Source organism: Ctenopharyngodon idella, chromosome 8, assembly GCF_019924925.1.
Source record: "Ctenopharyngodon idella isolate HZGC_01 chromosome 8, HZGC01, whole genome shotgun sequence".
In the NCBI taxonomy this organism is placed as follows: Eukaryota; Metazoa; Chordata; class Actinopteri; order Cypriniformes; family Xenocyprididae; genus Ctenopharyngodon; species Ctenopharyngodon idella.
Window position 1 is genome coordinate 28,377,233 of NC_067227.1, and position 22,504 is coordinate 28,399,736.

At 36.6% G+C, this 22,504-nt stretch overlaps 3 protein-coding genes across 9 annotated transcripts in view; all 3 read left to right on the plus strand.

The window, feature by feature from the left end:
• LOC127517196 (protein unc-45 homolog B) overlaps window positions 1-1,091 on the plus strand; it is a 39,934-nt gene extending 38,843 nt beyond the window's left edge. For all 7 annotated transcript variants that reach the window (XM_051902494.1, XM_051902493.1, XM_051902488.1 and 4 more), the window contains one exon: window positions 697-1,091. Coding sequence is in view for 5 of the 7 variants with exons in the window: in XM_051902488.1 (XP_051758448.1) it covers window positions 697-794 (98 nt within the window). In the remaining 2 variants the exon portion in view is untranslated. The remainder of the gene's footprint in view (window positions 1-696) is intronic.
• A 4,317-nt stretch (window positions 1,092-5,408) lies between these two features.
• plekha2 (pleckstrin homology domain containing A2) lies at window positions 5,409-13,759 on the plus strand. Its single transcript, XM_051902507.1, has 12 exons — window positions 5,409-5,793; window positions 6,322-6,471; window positions 6,632-6,688; window positions 6,782-6,830; window positions 6,903-7,000; window positions 8,591-8,722; window positions 8,810-8,926; window positions 9,104-9,172; window positions 9,261-9,331; window positions 9,937-10,000; window positions 10,694-10,771; window positions 11,771-13,759. The coding sequence occupies exons 2-12, from the start codon at window positions 6,331-6,333 to the stop codon at window positions 12,056-12,058; spliced, it is 1,164 nt and encodes a 387-aa protein (XP_051758467.1). The 5' UTR covers window positions 5,409-5,793; window positions 6,322-6,330; the 3' UTR covers window positions 12,059-13,759.
• A 360-nt stretch (window positions 13,760-14,119) lies between these two features.
• Window positions 14,120-21,268, plus strand: asb13b (ankyrin repeat and SOCS box containing 13b). Its single transcript, XM_051902511.1, has 6 exons — window positions 14,120-14,324; window positions 16,186-16,385; window positions 16,458-16,608; window positions 18,874-19,008; window positions 19,831-20,022; window positions 20,314-21,268. Exons 1-6 carry the CDS (start codon window positions 14,273-14,275, stop codon window positions 20,472-20,474), a joined length of 891 nt encoding a protein of 296 aa, XP_051758471.1. The 5' UTR covers window positions 14,120-14,272; the 3' UTR covers window positions 20,475-21,268.
• The last annotated feature ends 1,236 nt before the right edge of the window (window positions 21,269-22,504 follow it).

The following is a 22,504-nucleotide window of genomic DNA, read 5'->3' on the forward strand; positions in this document are numbered from 1 at the left end:
CTTGGTTCCTGGTTCCATTCTTGCTTTGTCACTGATAGCGAAATCAGACATACTGATCTTTAGCACTTTTTTTGGTCTGAAAGCTTCAAAAGTGACATTTTAAAAGGGGAGAGTAGACAACCCTAAAATTATACTTTATAATACTCATTGCTTTAATTGTTGGTTTAGTGAGTCTCTCCTTAATAATATTCAAAATGTTGATAAATTCAGTCTGGTAATATTGGAAAAATGGCATTATCGTATCACAAGTTTAATTTCCTATACATTCTCTGGCCTACCATATTAAATATGACTGCTGACTTATCCTTCACCTGATGTTCGAGGTTATTTACCTCTAATTGCACCATTTATTTTCCACTTACTAGTCGTCATAGAGGGAAAAAAAGGTAATAATATGTGAAGTTCATTACGTTAAGTATTGTCCTTCAATTTAGTGAGCGGCAGACCTGGTCATCCCTACCCAAGTCTACCCTTGTACTCGTCACAGTTACAAAAAGGCTTTTTCCTTCATTAATTTAAGCATTTTAAAAATTATTTATTTTATACAAATATTATACAATGAAATAAAAAATGAATTCTTTCATTTCTGCATATTGTACTTTAGATTTTTCTGTGAACAATGCATAATATTACCAGATTTAGGGAATATGAGAATATGAAATGATGATTTTTACCTTTTGTTCTTTTGCGTTGCAGACACGCCTACTGAATCTTTTGGAACAAATGGGATTTTAACCATGAACATTTACACATTCTCACGGATTCTTTCAAATGATACTTGTTCTGTGTCATAAATGTGTTTTTGTTTTGTTTTTGTTTTTTTTGTTTTTTATCAAAATCCAATTTCTTACCATTGGTAAGTACACCTTTGTTCATAATTAATTTATTCTTTATCGTAAATGTTAAAGCATATATCTTTGTTACTCATATGTAATTGCTTACAATTTATAAGCTTTCCAGCGAGAACTTTACCGTTTATAACACAGTAAAAATGTACAAATGTAGGTCATGAAAATGTTTTAGTGTGTTTTAACCTGACTGTTTTTTTATCTATGAAATTGACTGAAACTCTAATAAATGAGCTGATTTAGTATGGTTGTTCATTATTCAGCTTTGTGTATTTAAAACATATTATATTATTATTTATATATTCACTATAATCTATTGTGGGCAAAAAAGCTAAGGAATCACCTGAGGGAAAAGGAGTGAAGGTAAGCTACTTCCTTATAGATTCTGGCTTTATTTGTTCTTCAGTTCTCCAGTCTCCATCAATGGTTTTATTTTTCAGATTCAATGCATTCATATTAATATGTAGGGGGAGACCGGAAATTGTTGTAACACAGGATCAGTTGTAACAAGTCAGAAAGGTGCTATGGTGATGTCATCAATATCATACACTCCAATCACCTTTTTTAAGCTCACATGAGAAGTAGCATGTGACTGTGTGCAACATTGTAGATTTTATAACCAAAAAACAGGAAGGAAATAATTTTTTTTAATCAAGATTATTTTTTGCCTAGCAATCATTGTATTATAGATACAATTATTTGATTTGCATAACTTAAATTAGCTGTTTCTCTAGTTTAATTTGATGCTTTGCATTCATGTTAACTTCAAACCCACATGCTAAAACAGTTAGCTATGTTATGCTTCGTTTGGAGGGGGATAGTTGTAACAGTTCATTAAAAATGTTACAGCCAACCCCTTATATTGAGTCCAGTTATCAATCACATCCTCTGTTAAAGGTAGGGTAGGCAATTGTGGAGAGGCTAGCAATAGCAAGTTAGCTTTGAAAGCATAAGATCTTGATAAGAAATCAGTTCAGTTTCATCATTGCTCAATACTAAAAAAAAAAAAGGAATAAAAAAAGATACAGTTTGCTAAGTTGGGATAACCTGATCAAATATGTAGATGTTTTATGTTTAAGGCTATACATAGCCTGACTTCACTGTATGTGAATATTAGAACAACTGTCTACAAGGGGTGGAGAAAGAGGGGACTGTATTATTCCTCTCAGAAAATGTAAATTTAATCAGTCCATATTTTCAGTCAAATCTGCAAGGGAATGGAATTCCATCCCATCAACAATTAGAAGACTGGATACATCTTAAAAAATGGTTACAACTCCGCACTGTCAACATTAATATTGTATCTTCATATTTTGATTTTAGATTTCCTTGTATTAATTGCTCTTGGTTATTTGCTTTCTCCTGTCGCTATCTCTCTTACCTCGTATTTAGCACAATATTTTGTTTTAGATAATTTCCTATTATTGTATTTTAGTATGATTTCCATGTGTAATCATGTACTTGTATTTTTTTTTTTTTTTTTTTTAGTATTTGTAAATTTTCAGTGTGTGTATATATGTGTGTGTGTGTGTATTTATATAAGATGCTTTGTTTTTAGGGTGACCCATTCTGTCAAGGGTTTACAGATGAAAAATAGATTTTTTGGCACATTCACAGCCATGTTTATTAATGTGCATTGCCCCTGTAAACAAATAAACTAAACTTAATCCCACCCTCCCTTCAGAGCGCTCTCCAAAGCCACGCCTCCTTCAAAATGCATGAAGGCACACAGCAGATTCTGCAAAGCGTCACGGCGTTAAATTACCTTGTATCAAACCACATAGCATTACAATAATAATGAACATTAACAACTTACAGAGCTCTTACTTGTACCACCTGACTGCTGCAGATTTATTTCAGCATAGATATGTGTTGACAGAAACGCATGAGGATGTGAATGCCATCTTGTAATTACAGTTAGGACATGGTGTGAACGCAGCATACGGGAGAGTGGGGTAAGATGAGCCTTTTTTTTTTTTTTTTTTTACTTATGTGGTCCTCAAGGGAAAATGAGGCAGAAGTACAATGAAAGTATTTAAAGTAATTTCAGGATGTTTCCTATCATTTTAAATGATGAGAATATATCTATGACAAAGGGTTCTAAAAATATGGCTTCTTATAAAAAAGTGTTCCTCTGGCTCAATTTACCCCAGGTTAGGGGTAAGTTGATCCGAGTCAGTAGGTGGGGGTAAACTGAATCTGAATCAAACCCATGTGAAATTTTAAAGATACTGTACCTATTTTAAAAACTAATTTAATAATCAAATTTCCTTTTACAAATATTCATATTTCTTTTTTTAAAGCTAACTTAAACAACATTAAACCAACCAAATGAAGTTGAAATTTCAGTATCTTTAATTGTTTGCATTTCTGAAATATGTTGAACATTAAAGTTATAACCTTCCCATAAACAGATTAAACAGAGAGTTTGTTGAGTAAAATTAAATAAAAACTAAATAAGAATGAATAAATGTCAAAAGGTTCTTGGCATGGTAGTTTTTCTGCAATGTTGACCATGTTAGGCCATTAGGGACTACAGGTGGAAAGATAGAAATGATTAAACATCATCTGGTTCGTATCAGAGAAGGATTTGGTGTACTTGTACACTGTTCCTATCAATTAAACTCAAAAATAAAGATAAACTAAACTAGTTGCGTAATACATTGAAATGACACCAGTTTATACTTCAGATTTAACTTAAATTCAGTGCCTTATGGTGGGGTAAGTTAAAACACTGGCTCAATTTACCCCACAGCATTTGGCTCACTTTGCCCCATAGCTGCCATTTTAGGAAAAGCTAGCTAGCTTACCAATTCAGGATAATATTTAGCTAAATGACTTACATGGTATTTTATACGTTGCTGAATCACCAATATGCATCATAAATATTTTTAGACCTGGACAAATTTGCTTTGATGAAACAGCCATTACATCTGTTATGTTAAAATTTTACTTTGACAAGCCAAAAACAGTTTTTAAAGTAAATAAGTGACTTCCACTCCTCCCATGTGCTTCTCCTTTTCACAGTCTGGCAGAAATGACGGGTGGTTCTAAAATATATGGTCACATGACAATAAAGTGGTACGGTTGCCAAGATACAGGGTGTGGGTCAACTTACCCACTGGCTCATCTTACCCCACTCTCCCCTAAGCTAGTTGTTTTGGTTTAGGAGGAACTGTAAAAGGCAGCTGCTGTTTGTGGCGCTCGGTGACTGTCTGTCTACAACTCTGCATAGCCTTATGGAACGTCTGCACGAGCAGAGTGCCCGGAGGTATGGAAATACATATATTGACAGGCAAGTAGGACATAACAGGCTAGCATATTGCATTCGGACCAAATGCAATGATTGGACGAACATTTTTTGGTCCTGAGACGTCCACAGAAGATATATATAGCCTACATGTTTTAATATTTAGACCGCTTCTATTATTGTTTGCTATCAGGATGTGAAGAGAGTTTCAACCAGTATGACAAAAAGTGTTTAGAAACCAAATTGCCTACCATGCCTTTAGGGCAAAGTCACGTGAGTTTTGTTGTTGTTGTCGTTGCGTTTTTTTTGTGCGTATCTTGGCGTTTCTGTCCAGAGTTTTTTAATGTGATGTCGCAAAATTCACATAATTGGATGGCAAACATAGCCAATGACTGATTGTGGCTACCGTGTGTCAAAATTTGAGAGATACAAACAACCACTGAGTTACTAATGCTCAAACAAAAAGTGTTTAAGGAAAACTCAGAATTATTTAAATCATTGTTTTGGCCTGGCACACTTTCAATTGCCTGTAAAACCAAGTACAGGTATCAGATATTGGTAGCTGTGCCAAAGGCAAAACATTAACAAAACAAGTACAAACCTGTCTATTTTAACAACCAAACAACTGTACAGTCTTATGAAGAACAGGTATAAGATTTCAGTTTCGCCTATAGTGTATTTTGTTCAGTCAAAGGCTTTAATTTTCCTTTGCATTTGATAGGGTTGGTGTTTTATTTAAAAAAAAAAAAAAAATACGACTAGAGGTGTTTATCTACATGAACAAATGTTCTTATTAAATATTTTATAAATAAAACATTTGACAAAAGTCTGACAGCTGTTGAAAAAAAGGTTATTTTATTTGGGGTTATGCCTCGTTATAAAAAGTTGTGCATATAACATTTTACAATAGGTGCAAAATACCGATTGGTATAGTGTAGCCTACGCTACTTTTCAGAGAGCTGCACACTTTCTGAAAGGGGTGGGGTGGGGATCGACTGTTCTAGAGGAATTCTGCATTTTTACAATGAATTTTAAACCTCTAAATGTAAATGTTATTTTCGGAGCGTAATCTGAGGAGATTGATCTCGCGCAAACCTCTCGTCATCAAAATGCCAATTATCCAAAAAACTTTTAAAATAAAGCACCAAAAGATTTTGTGATAGCCTATATTAACACTTTTTATTTACTGGCAGAAATGAATTGCAATGGAAAGCGAACTGTTGCTACGAATCCTTAAAGTAAACGCCAGGTCAGTCAGATGATTACGCGGTCTGACCAAACTGTAATCTATCTTAATAATTATTGGAACGGTTGAAAACGTATTAAATGTACTTGTTAAACTGTAAAAACGTGAACTTAAAAAGAACAATGTATTGTTTGGGACGCTCTGTTAAATCCTTGCCCATTGCGTCGTTTCTGACACGGCATCAACTGGGTTCCGCTTTCCGCATGTGAAAAAAAATAAAGATCCACTACCGGATGCGTTTAGTTTTGGTTTTAACTCAACTTGCTGTCAACCCGGAAAGAGGCTGCGCTAGAGGCACAGGGCTCGGCTTTCCGCACGGAGCTTTCATCAGTTTTCGCGTATAAATGAGCGCGCATTGTCCTTGTATTGTGTTCTAAGTGTGCGCTGAACAATACACACACACAGCGGAACGCGGATGAGTCACGAGCCTTTGGGATTCTGGAAGTGAAGTAAGTTGATATTAGGTGTGGCAGTTATGCGCAATACCGACTTCCTCTCCTTGATCTCATACTCGTAATACAGTTTTCCATTGGGAGTTCATGAAAACCTGGTCCAGGTGAAGCACACCTGAATCCACCTGTCATGAACACTCTGAAAACCTGTTTTTGTTCTACCTATGTTGGATTATCAGGATTCCCGCGTTCATGGAAAGTCATGTAAACTTTTATAGTCATTCATTTTTCTAGCTATGCTTAGCTCTACAGTTTTTATTTGCTAAAATTACTCTGTGTAAGTGCAGTCTCTGTAAAAAGATTAAAAGACTACTAGATTTCTTGGCTAGTAATCACACTGGAAAAAATGCATTGTTCAAAAGGTGTGGGAACCCTGAATCTAGTATTGAGAGAGTAAAGATAAAAATATCCATATGATCTTTAATGAGTCGTGATGGATACGGGTTTATTATTATTAGGCTATTTTTGTTATTATTGTGTGAAATACATATATAGGGTTTATCTAATTTGCAGTCATTTTTGTAGATCTGGGACATGCCTTACCTGGACAGACAAAACCGGACCTGTGGATTCCTGGATATTGAGGAAAATGAGAACAGTGATAGGTTTTACCGACGTTATTTTATCTTGGATACTCATGAGAATTTTCTCTTATGGTATATGGACAATCCACAGGTATTGCTCTTTGTGTTCAATTGCATCTTTAAACAGAAGTTTTACAGTATGGCATTACAGAGGATCTTCTTATTTACCTACACTCTAAACCTCAAATTTGCATCCTAAAAACTAATCCGGTTTTTGCATAACTATTTTTGCCTGTTTCCTTTAAAAACAGAACCTACCTGTGGGAACAGAGGCTGTTGGAAGTTTGCGACTCAGTTACATTTCAAAGGTATCGTATTTTACCATAATATAAAAGGAAATATAATATAATATTGTTATTACTTATTTTTGCTTATTCAAATTTGATTTCACTTGATTGTAGGTTAATGAAGCATCAGTAAAACAGAAACCAAAGGCAGAGTTTTGCTTTGGTAAGTACATTATATTATTGTTAGTTTTTCACAATATCAATCACTAACCATTGATTTTATTTCCCCTTTCAGTAATAAATGCATTGTCAAGACGGTACTTTCTGCAGGCTAATGATGCTGGGGACTTGAAGGAGTGGGTCATTGCTCTGAATAATGCCACCAAAATTACAGTATGTCATGCTTTTTGTGTCGTCACTTCACTTCTGTCATTTTTTGGGAGGAGGGGGTGGGGTATTCTTCATAATGTCTCATTTATATATTCTAAGAAAGGTGACAACCCTGGACTTCAGTTAGAGATGGAAGATGAGATTATACATGGCTAAATGCAAAGTCTATATTTGTTTGGCCAGTTTGATTTGAATAAGCTTTATGCATAAATATTAAAGAGGACCCATAATGCCCTTTTTAAAAGTCTTGATTTTGTTTTTGGGGGTCTACTAGAATAGGTTTTCATGTTTGAATGTTCAAAAAAAATTTTATTTTTCACATATTTTACATTGTTGCAACACCTCTCTTCCCAGTCTGTCAGTAATGCTCTGTTTAGTTTCTGTCTCTATGAAGCCCCTCCTCCTGAAAAGCGAAATGTGTTCTGATTGGTCTGCTGGATCAGTGTGTTGTGACTGATCAACTGCTTTGAGCGTGTTTCGTAAATGTCACGCCCCTTAACATAACTGCGAGTTTCAGCACACTACTAACGCAGCTCAACCAGGCCACACCCCTTTTTTGTGTATGCCTTGGGCGGGAATTATTTAAAGCTGCAGTCTGTAACTTTTTTTGGTTAAAAATGATCCAAAATCAATTTTTGAGCAAGTACATAACCAGCCAGTGTTCAAAACTATCTTCTTACCTTAGCCTGATTCACAACGGTTGTAAGCTTGTAATAATGTTTTATAATTCGGGTGGTACTGGTAGGTTTCCGCGGGAAATTCGAGCATTACGTCACGTCTGTTTACATAAAGAAGGAGTCCCAGCTAGTAGGCTATATCTCATGTAAGGCGGATCATTTATAGCCTTTTCTCACAGCAGCTGCAATAATTAAACTTATCATTTTGATGGCGGATTGTAATCCAGAAAGATCCAAATGACAATCATCAGTGACAACTGGAGATTCACCCGTAGTCAAAAGCAAAAGACTTCGGATTGCGCAGTGGCTACAGAAATTGAAATCTACAGGTAATGCTAATACACACTAAATACACATAGTCACGCAATGCTGATGTTGTTAACATTAACAATTTGAGTATAACAATAATAATAATTTGCATGGTTTGACATGATCTAAGCTAAGCGGTCGTTAGATTTAATCACCATTGGCAGCACGGTTTATTGTAATGCTTTTTTTTTCCAGTCAGAACAAAAGTGACACACATGTTACTTACTTGTTCAGATGACATTTTCCGGTGAAAATTCTTATTTTGGTCATACTTCCAAGATGTAGAATCTGTGTTTCTGAAGTACAGTATCCACACTGAAGTGGTGACTGACAGCAAACATTAAATTCATCCACGCTGAGGATGCACAACTCACGTAAAGATGATAATTCCGCAAATAACAGCAACTGCAGGTTTCAAACAGAGATGGCGACAAAGAGGCAAAACTTACAGACTGCAGCTTTAAATGATCAATATTGTGATGTGTATGTTTAAGAGTTCAGAAACAGTGCTTACTGATATAGAGAATAACTCCCTTTGGAGTGACTTTGTGCTTTGTAACTTTGTAAAATGTAAAAAAGCCTAATAGGTAATAATATCTTTTTTAAGGTTCCAAAAGTATCACCGGTGGCCCAAAGCTCTGATGTCACAAATGTTTCAAACCCAAGTCAGTCAACATCTCGACAGGCGTATAAAACAGAAATTGTTGGAGGTGTGGTTGTGCACACACCAGTCCAACAGGTAATGTGTTTGTATGTTCTTCTTTATTCATATTTTTAATTTAGTTGAAAGGAAAATATATGAACATAAATCTGTTATGTTCCTCAGAGCGACTGTGATGATGTCTTCACGAGTGAACCTGGGTCACATGTTACTTTAAGAAGATGCCAGAGTGTGCGTCCAAATGTCGTGAGGTCTGGCTACTGTGTCAAGCAAGGCAATGTGGTAAGACCAGTGTCTTTGTGATTTGCTTATGCAGTTCATAGTAATATTAAATTTTTCTGATAAATGTAATATTTTGTACAATATGTCCCATGTAAAATCTGGGCCCTGCAAAACTAGAAGCAGGGCTTTGCTAAGTTCATTTTGACATCACCACACTTGAATCAAATGTTCTTTCAGAGGAAGAGCTGGAAGAGGAGGTTTTTTATTTTAGATGGCCAAACTGTGAGCTACTATAAATCTGAAATGGTGAGATGCTGGAATGGAAACTCTTTAACAGAATACAAGTGATTTATATTTATTTCATGAACAGATATGTAAACCTGTCTCGTTTTAGGATAAGGAACCGTTGCGCAGTATTCGATTGCGGGATGTGCTGAAAGTTAACGAGTGTCTTGTGAAATCAGGGTGAGAAATTATTTTTTTTGGTTGTGGGAGGTGGGGTTTCTGGTTGGTTTTGGTCACAAACCAACAGGTCGTTCACATTTCTCTGTCATTTCTGTACTGGAGTTTTCAAGCTTTAAAAGGGTGTACATATATATAATTTGGGGTCGGTAAGATTTTTTTATGTTTTTGAAAGACGTCTCTTACCAAGGCTGCACTGTAGAATTATGAAATATTATTACAGTTTTAAATAATGGTTTATTTAGTATATTTTAAAATGTATTTTTTTCCTGTGATGCAAAGCTGAATTTTCAGCATCATTACTCCAGTCTTCAGTGTCACATGATCCTTCAGAAATCATTCTAATATGCTGATTTGATTCTCAAGAAATATTTCTTATTATTATTAATGTTGAAAACAGTTGTGTTGCTTAATATTTCTGTGGAAACATTTTTTTCAGGATTCTTTGATAAATAGAAAGTTCAAAAGTAGAGTAATTATTTGAAATATATATTTTTTGTAACATACATGTCTTTACTGTGACTTTTGATCAATTTAATGCATCCTTGCTCGATTAAAATATGTATATATTTTTTTTTGTCATTTATTAATTGTGTTGTTGGTTGTAGGGATCTGCTGTCTCGTGATAACCTTTTTGAAATCATCACAAGTACCAGAACCTTCTACGTCCAGGTAATTTGATTTGATAATAATGATCCAGGTGTCAGTGAAAAAAGGTATTAAAAAAAATCAAGTCTGTGTAGGTAGACCATATAATGTGAACATGGTTCATCTCATTGACTAGCATCCAAATCTGCAGCTGTATGTGAATGTATTTTAAGATTAACTGTTTTTTGAATCGTCTTTGCATAAATGCTCTGCCACTCAAGCGAAACATAAATAACTCATTATAAATGCTTTTCAAGTGTGTGACAGGTGTTTATGTGGCTGCTGAGGGAATGTTGTAAATGCAAATGTAAATGTGTGTAATATAAATGATGACATGGAGAATTATTCCTTTAATGTTACTTAGTAAACAAAGCAAGTGAGTAAACATTATGTACTTAAAAATTATGATTTGACTAATTGACCTGATTTATAGTCTAAAAGAACTAATGGTTACTCACTTGCTTTGTGATATATTTTTACTAGTGGGTGCAGGACACTATAGTTCATTTATGTAAGTGAGGATAGCAAAATAAAGTAAACTGTGACATATTATACCCAAAAATTCTTCATACAGTGGACTTCATGTGTGTATATATAATATATATATACATACATGAATATGTATATATATATATATATATATATATATATATATATAAAAAAGAAACTAAAACATCTTGTCAACCTAACCTGCTCATGTTCTGTGTGTACATGCAGACAGACACTCCAGAAGACATGAAGGGCTGGATCAAGGATATTTCCTCAAAAATTGAAGACTTTAGAGGGCCATCTAAGGTAAAAAAAAAAAAAAAAAAAAAAACACTTTATCATTTGATATTAAAATCTAATATCAGGTGATATGGATTAGATCACAGTCATCATTGACCTTGATCTTGATCTTTTAGGTAGCTGTCAAAAAGAATGATTTGTTTTAGCATTTCTCACGGGTTTTTTTATTTTAATTTTGAGAACCAAGCATATTGTACAAGTAAGACAGTTACAGAAAATCGTTAGTTCCCATCATGGGATCATTTTATGGATTTAGTATTAATTAATTAATTTTGTTTCATTTCATTTTCATTTCATTTTCATTTCAACCCATTAAACATGCAAGTATTTTGCAATCATTTAAGATATTTATCCTTATATTGAACCTTTTTGGCATAAAGTGTTCTTTCAAATTGAGTCAAGAACCCTAGTGTTCTAAATAGAACCCCACTGAGTGTAATAACTAGAAATTGTAATTATTAAATCAAATATTAATACTATATGTGACACAGGACCACAAAATAAGTCGCACGGGTATATTTGTAGCAATATAGCCAAGAATGCATTGTATGGGTCAAAATTATCGATTTTTCTTTTATGCCAAAAATCATTAGGATATTAAGTAAAGATCATGTTCCATGAAGATATTTTGTAAATTTCCTACCGTAAATATATCAAACATTTATTTTTGTAAGTAATATGCATTGCTAAGGACTTCATTTGGACAACTTTAAAGGCGATTTTCTCAATATTTTGATTTTTTTGCACCCTCAGATTCCAGATTCCTTCATTTCAAATAGTTGTATTTGGGCCAAATATTGTCAGCTTTCAGATGATGTATAAATCTCAATTTCACAAAATTGACCCTTATGACTGATTTTGTGGTCCAAGGTCACATATATTTTATCACCATCCAATGTAAAACTCCTTAACATCAGACCAGCTTCTACAATTCTAGCTTCATTTTGTAAATAGGACATTCCTAAAAAAAAATACATGAGCATGTTCTCTTCTCTTGATTGACAGTTCCGCTCTTCCGGCAAAGTGTTTTCTACGCAGAAGAAGCATCAGCTTACGAAGTGCAGCTCCACTGTAGATTCATGGCAACCGTGGACCCCGGTGCCCAATCAGGAGAAGCATTTGAAGGAAGAGGGTCAAAGAGAAGGGCCGTACAGCTCTCTCCCCTCACTCTCGCACACAGGCCACGCCTCTCAGTCTACAGCTCGACAACGACACCATTCCCAGCCTCAATTCACTCCCAGCGAGACAGACTTTTCTCACAGTCTTGACCATATCCGCACCACTGACGTTTAGTTGCTTTAATGGATACTGCTGGCCAGCACATGGATAGTGTTATGATTTCAGCCCTTTGTTGTAGAGCTGCACGATTTTGGATAAACTGAGAATCATGATTGTTTTGTGTCAAATATAGAGATTACAATTCTCCCATGATTCAGAACAGACAACTAAACAAAATAACTTAATTAACTAGAAGTTCTGACAAAATGTTAATTGCTGCAGTCTATTTAAAAATATTTAATTGAATGAATGATTCAATGACTCGTTCATAAAGACTTCACTTGTTTCATTACTGGATGAATCAGCGTTTGCTGAATGAATGATTCAATGACTGACAGTCACTTTTCGCCACCTTCTGGTGAAACGATGTAATTAATGCAATCTTTATTTGAAGCATCAGTTTACTTTTAAATGGTGATTTTGATTGCTACCGTAGACATCAGCGTTTATATCCGAACTATAAACTTTTATCCCAGTAATTCCGTGATAATTTGAAATATTGTAACACAGAAATAATGATACTGTGTGGTTGAAAACACTCTTTGTGAAGCTGTTTCATATCAATACATGACAGCTGCAGCGTGAACATAGATTTGAATGTTCGATGTGATCGTAGGCCTACTTGCAGATTCGTTGCCATTTAGGAATAAGATCGTGTGGGTGTTTGAATTAAAATCGCGATCTTTTAACGATTAATCGTGCAGCTCTACTTTGTTGCTTTTGTTGTTCAGTGGTGCACACAAGTGCTTCGGTCATTGCAATGCTGCTCACCCACTATCAACGAATAGCTCACCCAAAAATGACAATTCTGTCATCACCCTCATGTCAAGTTCCAACAAGCAATGTATGGCAAGAATTGTGTAACAATTCTTCAAGAAACTGTAATTTTGTGTTCTACTGAAAAACAGTAACATTATTTTGAAACAACATGAAGATGAAGAATGAATGACAGAATTGTCATTTGGGTGAACTATTCCTTTAAAAGAATGTGTCTTATTGTAGGAATGTAAAATCAGGAAGGATCAGCTGGTGAAAATGTGTTACATTTCATTATTGAATTTCAGCTAAATGTCTTTATTTTCACACTGCTATGGGCACATTTGCTTTTTTGATTAGAATCTCGATTTATCTCTTCTTCGTTTTACATCATAACTTTGTTTTAAATATGAAATAGGTCTATTTACACTTGTGGATCCAAAATCCTAGATTTTCAATGTGGTCTCAAACTTTTTGACCCACTTGTACACTTGAAAGCGTTGTTGGTACATCTGGTAGACTTACGTCAAGACACCTGAACTTATTTTGAAGACATTTCTGTTGTATCATCACTGATGAAGCTTGAAGGATTGGGGAAACTGACTATAGGCATTCTATGATGAACTTTGTGACTGAAACCATAATCATTTCATACTGATATCTTTGAAACGCCTGAAAATGTTCGTACAATACTTTTGTTGTTGTTGTCTATGTGAATGGTACTAATGTCTAGGTAATGTTTTTGTTGCTCAAAACACATTTTATATGCGTCTTTGCTTGATATGCATAACTGCTTTGCACATGAAATAAACCAGCTTGTGAAGGAAAGGAAAATATGCTTTGTTTAGTCTTTGCTCTGCAGTCCAATGGGCGGAGCTTGGCGGCCCGAACGTTTTCTCAGAATCGATAAGTTTCAATCAGCTCCTTGGTCTTAATAAAAATCTGCTATTTCAAAAATTATCTTTCTCTTTCCCTATTCAGTTACTAGTAAATTTTATGTATGGCATTATTCAGATGGAAATTATCCATCAGACCGCAGCCCATGTAGACGTGAGTTGTCACGTGGTAACTATCACTTTTCTCAGCGCTGGTGAGAATAGACCAATCACAGACGTTTGTGCATATTCGATAATTATTTTTATTTTCTCATTTTATACAGATTGCTGGCACGGCTGCGCAATTATATGTCAGGTACCAATCCTTGCAATTAACTTGTTTAAACTATCACAAGTTTAATGTACAAACATATCCAATAAGACGAAAAAAAATCCTTGAGATTTAACGTCTTTTTGAGCCACATTGCGCCCCCTGCACGACAACAACATTATGTCTCCAAGGAAACACCTACAACAGCGTCATTCGCCATTGGATTGAAAAAAAGGTCGAGTGTTTGTAAACTATGGCTGACTATACCGCCATGCCTCTTAGATATGTGACGCATATATTTTTTATTCTCTTATGATTAAGGAATAAATGATGGAATTTGAAATAACGCGCACAAGGCCTTCGCTTTTTGGGGATATTGGTAAGTTAACATGCAGATTGCAAGATGTCTGTCCTCTTATATGATACTTGTTACACTGCAGGTAACCAGCAGTCTGGTGATCATTTGACTCTGCAGGACAGAGTTCACTGTAATTATATGACACGTTTTCATATAATTGTGCAGACCAGGGCTGGATGACAAATATTGCTGCCATAACTTGTTGTGTGATCACATGCTGTTTGGCCTTGAATCAGTCACCAATGACAATTAGCAGGTTACCAAAGCCCTGGATCAGTGTGACTTGAGTCAACACGTGGATGAGTCAGTTTCACTGTCCTGTGCATGTCCTTTTTAAATCTTCATGTTCTGTTCACTGTAATAAATAAATGGCTTTGATACCAGGCATTTATGATAATGTCCACAACTTCCTTTCCCAGAATGCTGTAGTTTACCTCCACATCTTTTACTTATATTACTATATAAATACTATGTTACTTATATTGATATTTTTTCAATTCCCTTTGGTGTATAAATTGCACTTTTTACCTACTTAACATTACTGTTGCATCATTTGGAAATCACTTATATCTACCATAAATGCCTATCTAAAGCTACACTATATTGCCAAAAGTATTGGGACACCCCTCCAAATCACTGAATTCAGGTGTTCCAATCACTTCCATGGCCACAGGTGTATAAAATCAAGCACCTAGGCATGCAGACTGCTTCTACAAACATTTGTGAAAGAATGGGTCGCTCTCAGGAGCTCAGTGAATTCAAGCGTGGTACTGTGATACGTTGCCACCTGTGCAATAAGTCCATTCGTGAAATTTCCTCATTACTAAATATTCCACGGTCAACTGTTAGTGGTATCATAACAAATTGGAAGCAATTGGGAACAACAGCAACTCTGCCATGAAGTGGTAGGCCACGTTAAATCAAAGCGGGGTCAGTGCATGCTGAGGCGCACAGTGCACAGAAGTCGCCAACTTTCTGCAGAGTCAATAGCTACAGACCTCCAAACTTCGTGTGGCCTTCAGATTAGCTCAAGAACAGTGCGTAGAGAGCTTCATGGAATGGGTTTCCATGGCTGAGCAGCTATATCCAAGTCTTACATCACCAAGTGCAATGCAAAGCTTCGGATACAGTGGTGTAAAGCACGCCGCCACTAGACTCTGGATCAGTGGAGACGTGTTCTCTGGAGTGATGAATCACGCTTCTCTGTCTGGCAATCAGATGGACGAGTCTGAGTTTGGTGGTTGCCAGGAGAACGTTACTTGCCTGACTGCATTGTGCCAAGTGTAAAGTTTGGTGGAGGGGGGATTATAGTGTGGGGTTGTTTTTTAGGGGTTGGGCTTGGCCCCTTAGTTCCAGTGAAAGGAACTCTTAATGCTTCAGCATACCAAGACATTTAGGACAATTTCATGCTCCCAACTTTGTGGGAACAGTTTGGGGATGGCCCCTTCCTGTTCCAACATGACTGCGCACCAGTGCACAAAGCAAGGTCCATAAAGACGTGGATGAGCGAGTTGGGTGTGAAGGAACTTGACTGGCCTGCACAGAGTCCTGACCTCAACCCCACAGAACACCTTTGGGATGAATTAGAGCGGAGACTGCAAGACAGACTTTCTCGCCAACATCAGTGCCTGACCTCACAAATGCGCATCTAGAAGAATGGTCAAAAATTCCCATAAACACACTCCTAAACCTTGTGGAAAGCCTTCCCAGAAGAGTTGAGGCTGTTATAGCTGCAAAGGGTGGGCCAACTAAATATTAAACCCTGCGGATTAAGAATGGGATGTCATTAAAGTTAATGTTTGTGCACGTAAAGGCAGGCGTCCCAAAACTTTTGGCAATATAGTGTATGTTTTAAAATTCTGTCTCTCCATTTTACCTACAGCACATGGTCTGGGGTTCTGGACTGATCGTTCGGCAGTGCATGAGGCCGCAGCTCAGGGCAGAGCTGTGCAGCTCCAAAAACTGATTGAGAATGGAGCATCTGTCAACATTGTGGCCGTGGACTCTATCACGCCCCTCCATGAGGCCTGTATACAGGGCCAAACACAGTGTGTGAAGCTGCTCCTGGAAGCTGGAGCTAATGTAAGGAGCTCCTCCATACTGTAGGCCTCATGAATCTGTCAGTTGTTTATTTGCTGGTGTCATTGTTAACAGGTTGATGCACGTAACATTGACGGCAGCACTCCGTTGTGTGACGCCTGTGCTGCTGGTAGTCTGGAGTGTGTGAAGTTGCTGTTAGAACATGGAGCCATGGTGAACCCTCCCCTCTTCACCTTCTCACCCCTGCATGAAGCCTGCATGGGCGGTAAGGTGACCTGATGCTTGATTTAACCTAGGGTCAATTATGTATGTTTATTAGGGCTGTCAATGAATACTGCATCACATAAAGTGATACTATATAACAAATACAGCTATACAGCTCTTTATATAGAGTTGGATATATACACTCACTGGCCACTTTATTACACATTGCTAGTACCGGGTTGGACCCCATTTTGCCTTCAGAACTTCCTTAATTCTTTGTGGAATAGATTCAACAATGTGCTGGAAACATTCCTCAGAGATTTTGGTCCATACTGACATGATAGCGTCACGCAGTTGCTGCAGATTTGTGAACTGCGCAAGTGCACATCCATGCTGTGAATCTCCCGTTCCACCCCATCTCACTGGGGCTCTATTGGATTTAGATCTGTTGACTGTAGAGGCCATTTGAGTATAGTGAACTCATTGTCATGTGCAAGAAACCAGTTTGAGATGATTTGAGCTTTGTGACATGACATGGCGTGTTATCCAGTGCTTGAAGTGGAAAAATAAAAGTGTTGGTACTTCCAATGCTCGGTACGTGCAACATGTAGGAAGTGCCGGTATGAAAGGAAAACTGGCGGTACGCTAAAGGTAAAAATAGAGAAGCAATTCAAGCATTGGTGTTATCCTGCTGGAAGTAGCCATCAGAAGATGGTACACTGTGGTCATAAAGGGATGGACAACATGGTCAGCAACAATACAGGTAGGCTGTGGCATTTAAATGATGCTCAATTGGTACTAAGGGGCCCAAAGTGTGCCAAGAACATATCCCCCACACCACCAGCAGCCTGAACCGTTGATACAAGGCAGGATGGATCCATGCTTTCATGTTGTCTATGGCAAATTCTGACCCTACCATCTGAATGTCGCAGCAGAACCAGACCAGGGCAATGTTTTTCCAATCTTATATTGTCCAATTTTGCTGAGCCCATGTGAATTGTAGCCTCAGTTTCCTGTTCTTAGTTGACATGAGTTGCACTGGTGTGGTTATATGCTGCTGTAGCCCATCTGCTTCAAGGTTCAACGTGTTGTGCATTCAGAGATGCTCTTCTGCAGGCCTCGGTTGTAACAAGTGCTTATTTGATTTACTGTTGCCTTTCTATCGGCTCAAACCAGCAAAGTCCCTTTAAGACAAGTCATTTCACTCGGCGGCCATCTTTGAAACGCCTCTCGGGCATTCAAGTGCAGCTTCTATCTCTTTGAATGGGAAAACATCAAATTCTCCAAACCTGTTTGCCAAGCTTTCGATTAAATTTCATATTTGAAACCACCAATGAAATCTGACAACAACTGTCTCATAAATTTTGTTTCTAAACGCTCAAATCATGACAAAAAAAACGGTATTTTTCAGGCTGGATCAAGCTCATGCGCAGTCCTTTTATGCGCATGCGCAGTCCTTAATGCGCATCTCTTGTGCCTCATTTCGGAGACGCGCGTCTAACTGTTTCTATAGGAACCGGAGCTTCTAACGGCCGCTGCAGTGACGCGATGACTTTACCAGTCGGAGATTGGCTCTTATTTAGAAGGTGGGACTTATTCTACCATATTGCGTTGCACTTTCTCCCATTCAAAACAATACGAGTGACACGTCTTGTGTTATTCTATATAGTCTTTGGAACCAGTCTGGCCATTCTCCTCTGACCTCTGGCATCAACAAGGCGTTTTCGCCCACAGAACTGCCACTCACTGGATATTTTCTCTTGTTCAGACCATTGATAGTGAAAACCCCAGTAGATTAGCAGTTTCTGAAGCACTCAGAACAGCCCTCTGGCACCAACAACCATGTTCAAAGTCACTTAAATGACCTTTCTTCCCCATTCTGATGCTCAGTTTGAACTTCAGCAGACCATCTTGGCCATGTCTATATTCCTAAGTGCATTGAGTTCCTGCCATGTGATTGGCTGATTTGTGTTAACAGGCAGTTGAACACATTTGTTAACTAATAAAGTGGCTGGTGAGTGTAAGTCCAACTTTTATCCACATACATATACAGAATACTCATGCGGACGATATATAATACATAGCAAATCTCAACTGCTTGATTGCTTGTACTTTCGCATGTAAACTATATTATCACCCAGCTCTAATCTGCTAAGTGTGACTACAAGGCATGAAGATATTAAGATATTATAATCAACATGTATTGTGAAAAGCAGGCAGTCTACAAATAAATTAGAATTGACTTGATATTTTAAGAGAGAAAAATAATGAATATAATTCAAATACAAATTCTTTCAGAATGATTTAAAATGACTTTGTCTGCCAGGTAACTCTAAATGTGTTCAGCTCATGATTGATGAAGGTGCGTTTATGGAAGCCCATGACTGCCACTTCGGCACTCCTCTGCATGTGGCGTGTGCAAGGCAGCATCTCGACTGCGTCAAGGTTCTGCTGAATGCAGGTGAGTTTCTGCATTTCCATTTGTTTTGTTTTTTTAATTAGCATTACTGGTAACATTTTACAGTAAGGTCTCATTTGTTAAAGTCAGCATGAAACAGAAGTTGTGATAGTGTTTTCTTCCATATTGTGACATATCCGAGTGAAACAACTTCTCAAACAAGAGAAAAATTTTATTTTGTCCATGTGGAATCGATTGGATGGTTGTGGTTTGCTATTGGTCGATCTCATGTGAGTGACAGGTCGTCCCACCCTCACGCTAATAAACACCTCATCAGAGAAAAGAAGAGAAGAGATGTCGCTGCAAGAGGGAGGGGAACTTAGTTTCATTAAAGATTACGAGAGCACATGAATTGAAAAAAAAAAAAAATATGCATGGATAAATAATTTATAATAATACTACAATATTCCATAAAAAAAAAAAATGGGAACTGACATTTTGATTTCATGGTGACTAACATCGGTTAATACATTAGCTAACATGAATAATATTTTTACAGGGTTTATTAAGATTTGTTATAAAATACAATTGCTCATAGCTTCGTTCATGTTAGTTCACAGTGCATTAACTAATGTTAACAGATGCAGCATTTGATTATAAAAATGTATTAGTAAATGTTGAACTAAGATGAATAAATGCTGTAGAAGTATTGTTCATTGTTAGTTCAATGTAGTTAACTAACCATATTGTAAAGTGTTTTGCTCCAATACTAACTTAAGGTGAACATAAATCAAATCTCTTGTTCATTCGTTGTAGCACATAATAAAATATATTATTTTTTGCACATTCTTTCTATGATGTCTTTGTATTCTTTCATGTTTTTAGGTGCAAATGTAAATGCTGCTAAACTTCATGAGACCGCACTGCATCATGCTGCTAAAGTGAAAAATCTGGAACTAATTGAGCTTTTGGTAGAATTTGGGGGAAATGTTTATGCCAGAGACAACCTCGGCAAAAAGCCCATTCAGTACACCAGAGCCAGCTCAGCATCTGCCCTCTGCCTGGAGTTTTATGAATGTAAGTTTAAGTGCTCAAGTTTTGGATGTTATGATGATAGAAGGTGTTGTTTTTAAAGGGGTCATATTATGAGACATCAATTTTTCCTTGCTCTTTTGAGATAAGAGTCCAACCAGACCATTTATCGATACTAAACTGCTAAAATGAAGGGATGTGTGTTTTTCTTTTTGTCACAAGAAAACTTGAATAATATGACTGCTTTAATGTCATAGTAAATTGTAAGAATCAAATATGTTTATTAGTTTCGCTAAAGCAGAAAATTGACAGCTTCTTGTTTTTACTGTCTTTCAGCCACACCCCTCAGTCTTCAGCAGTTATGCAGAATTGCTCTCAGAAATGCCCTCGGGAAAAGGGCGCCGGGGGTGTTGACTCAACTGGGCCTCCCAAACCGAATCATCTGTTTCCTGTCTTATTTACCAGCCCCTTCCCTGGAACTTGACGATCTGACATGATGCTTCTGTCCAGGTCATCAATAATGAACACAGCAATGACTGTGATTAAGAATAAGGGACTTAGATCATTGGTTTCCAGGAGGAAGGAGATTTCTCATTGCGAAGCGCAGCTACTGTAACAGCTGCACTCAGTATTTGTCATGTATTTGTTGATATTTTTCCCACTGCAGGGAACCAATAGGGAACCATACCAACCATTGTCACTTGGTATGGATGCAGTGTACTGCCAAAATTCCTAGAATAATTTGACTGGCAAAAAAGCACCTTTCACAAGAAATAATGGTATTTTCTGTCTTGCATCACGTTTTGACTGCCGACACATCTTACAGCATGGCAAAATAAGCTTGTTTTCATGCACTTTATCCAGCTATAATATTAGTTGTATAATTAACTTTCATGATTTTATTTGTTATAGATTTGTAAACGCACTCTATATAAATAGTCTTATTTTATTTCAAGTTTTATATGAATTATGCAAATTGTATTTTAGCTAGTTCTTATTTATGTGAAATATACAATGCTTTATAAATGATTTGTTTTCTGTTGTACATAGTTGTTTTTTTTTTTTTGTTTTTTTTAAATGTTGTTTTGGTTTTACTTCGATTGTGCGTATTAGAGAATAATTGTAACAGAAATATTCCATTTATGTTTTACTTGACTGGTTGTGAGAATTGACCAGACTTACTACTTGCAAAGGCACAATGGTTTTGTTTTTCAGCCACTTCTCTAAAGTTTTAATTTTGCTGCAGTTTGTACATTCCAAACAGATATCTATTAAAGTTTTAATAATATAATTTGCTTTCTCTCTGCACATTATTTTGCTGAAATAACACTTATTACAGTACTTTTATTTCACATTAAAATTGTCTTTAAAGTCCCCATGTAGTCAGTATTTTTATCCCTTAAAGGGTTAGTTCACCCAAAAATGAAAATAATGTCATGAATTACTCACCCTCATGTCGTTCCACACCCGTAAGACCTTCGTTCATCTTTGGAACACAAATTAAGATATTGTTGATGAAATACGATGACTCAGTGAGGCCTGCACTGAGAGCAAAGGCATTCAAACTCTCAAGATCCAAAAAGGTATTAAAAACATATTTGAAACAGTTCATGTGAGTTCAGTGGTTCTACCTTAATATTATAAAGTGACAAGAATACTTGTTGTGCACCAAAAAAACAAAGACTTTTCAACAATATCTGTATGGGCCAATTTCAAAACACTGCTTTCAGAGCTTTACAAATCGAATCAGTGAATCGGAGTGCCAAAGTCACGTGATTTCAGCAGTTTAGCCGTTTGATAGGAGATCCGAATCACTAATTCGAAACAAAAGATTCATAAAGCTCAGAAGCTTCATGAAGCAGTGTTTTGAAATCGTGTTTCAAATATGTTTTTAGTACCTTTATGGACCTTGAGAGTTTGAATGGCTTTGCTCTCAATAGAGGCCTCACTGAGCCATTGGATTTCAACAATAATATCTTAATTTGTGTTCTGAAAATGAATGAAAGTCTTACGGGTGTAGAACGACATGAGGGTGAGTAATAAATTACATTATTTTCATTTTTGGGTGAACTAATCCATTAAAACCCATCTTTTTGAATATGACATATTTAAATGTATTTTCCTGTGAAAAAAAAACTTCATGCCTTAAAATAGCTTGAATATAACTCTACACCCTTGTTTCATTTAATATACGTGGATCAATGAATATGCAAATGAGCCCCACCTCCACTCGCTCACAACAGCTCAGAGATCCGCTTGGTCAACTTACTGAGGTAAACGCTGCACAATGGTATCGCTGGTATCAGACACATAGCAGTAATTAATAAGATTAGCCTTTAACTTGACTATGTTATCAAACAGCTAATAATGTGTTGCTAATGTTACACAAACCATGTTCCCGTTCACCATGTCAGAGTCAGCTGCCTTCTGAAAATCAGTTTCCTTACAAACGCTTTGAACATCTCAGAATGTCGGTGGAGAAAGGCATATAGTTCATCATAACATCGTAATATACATCATACACCTG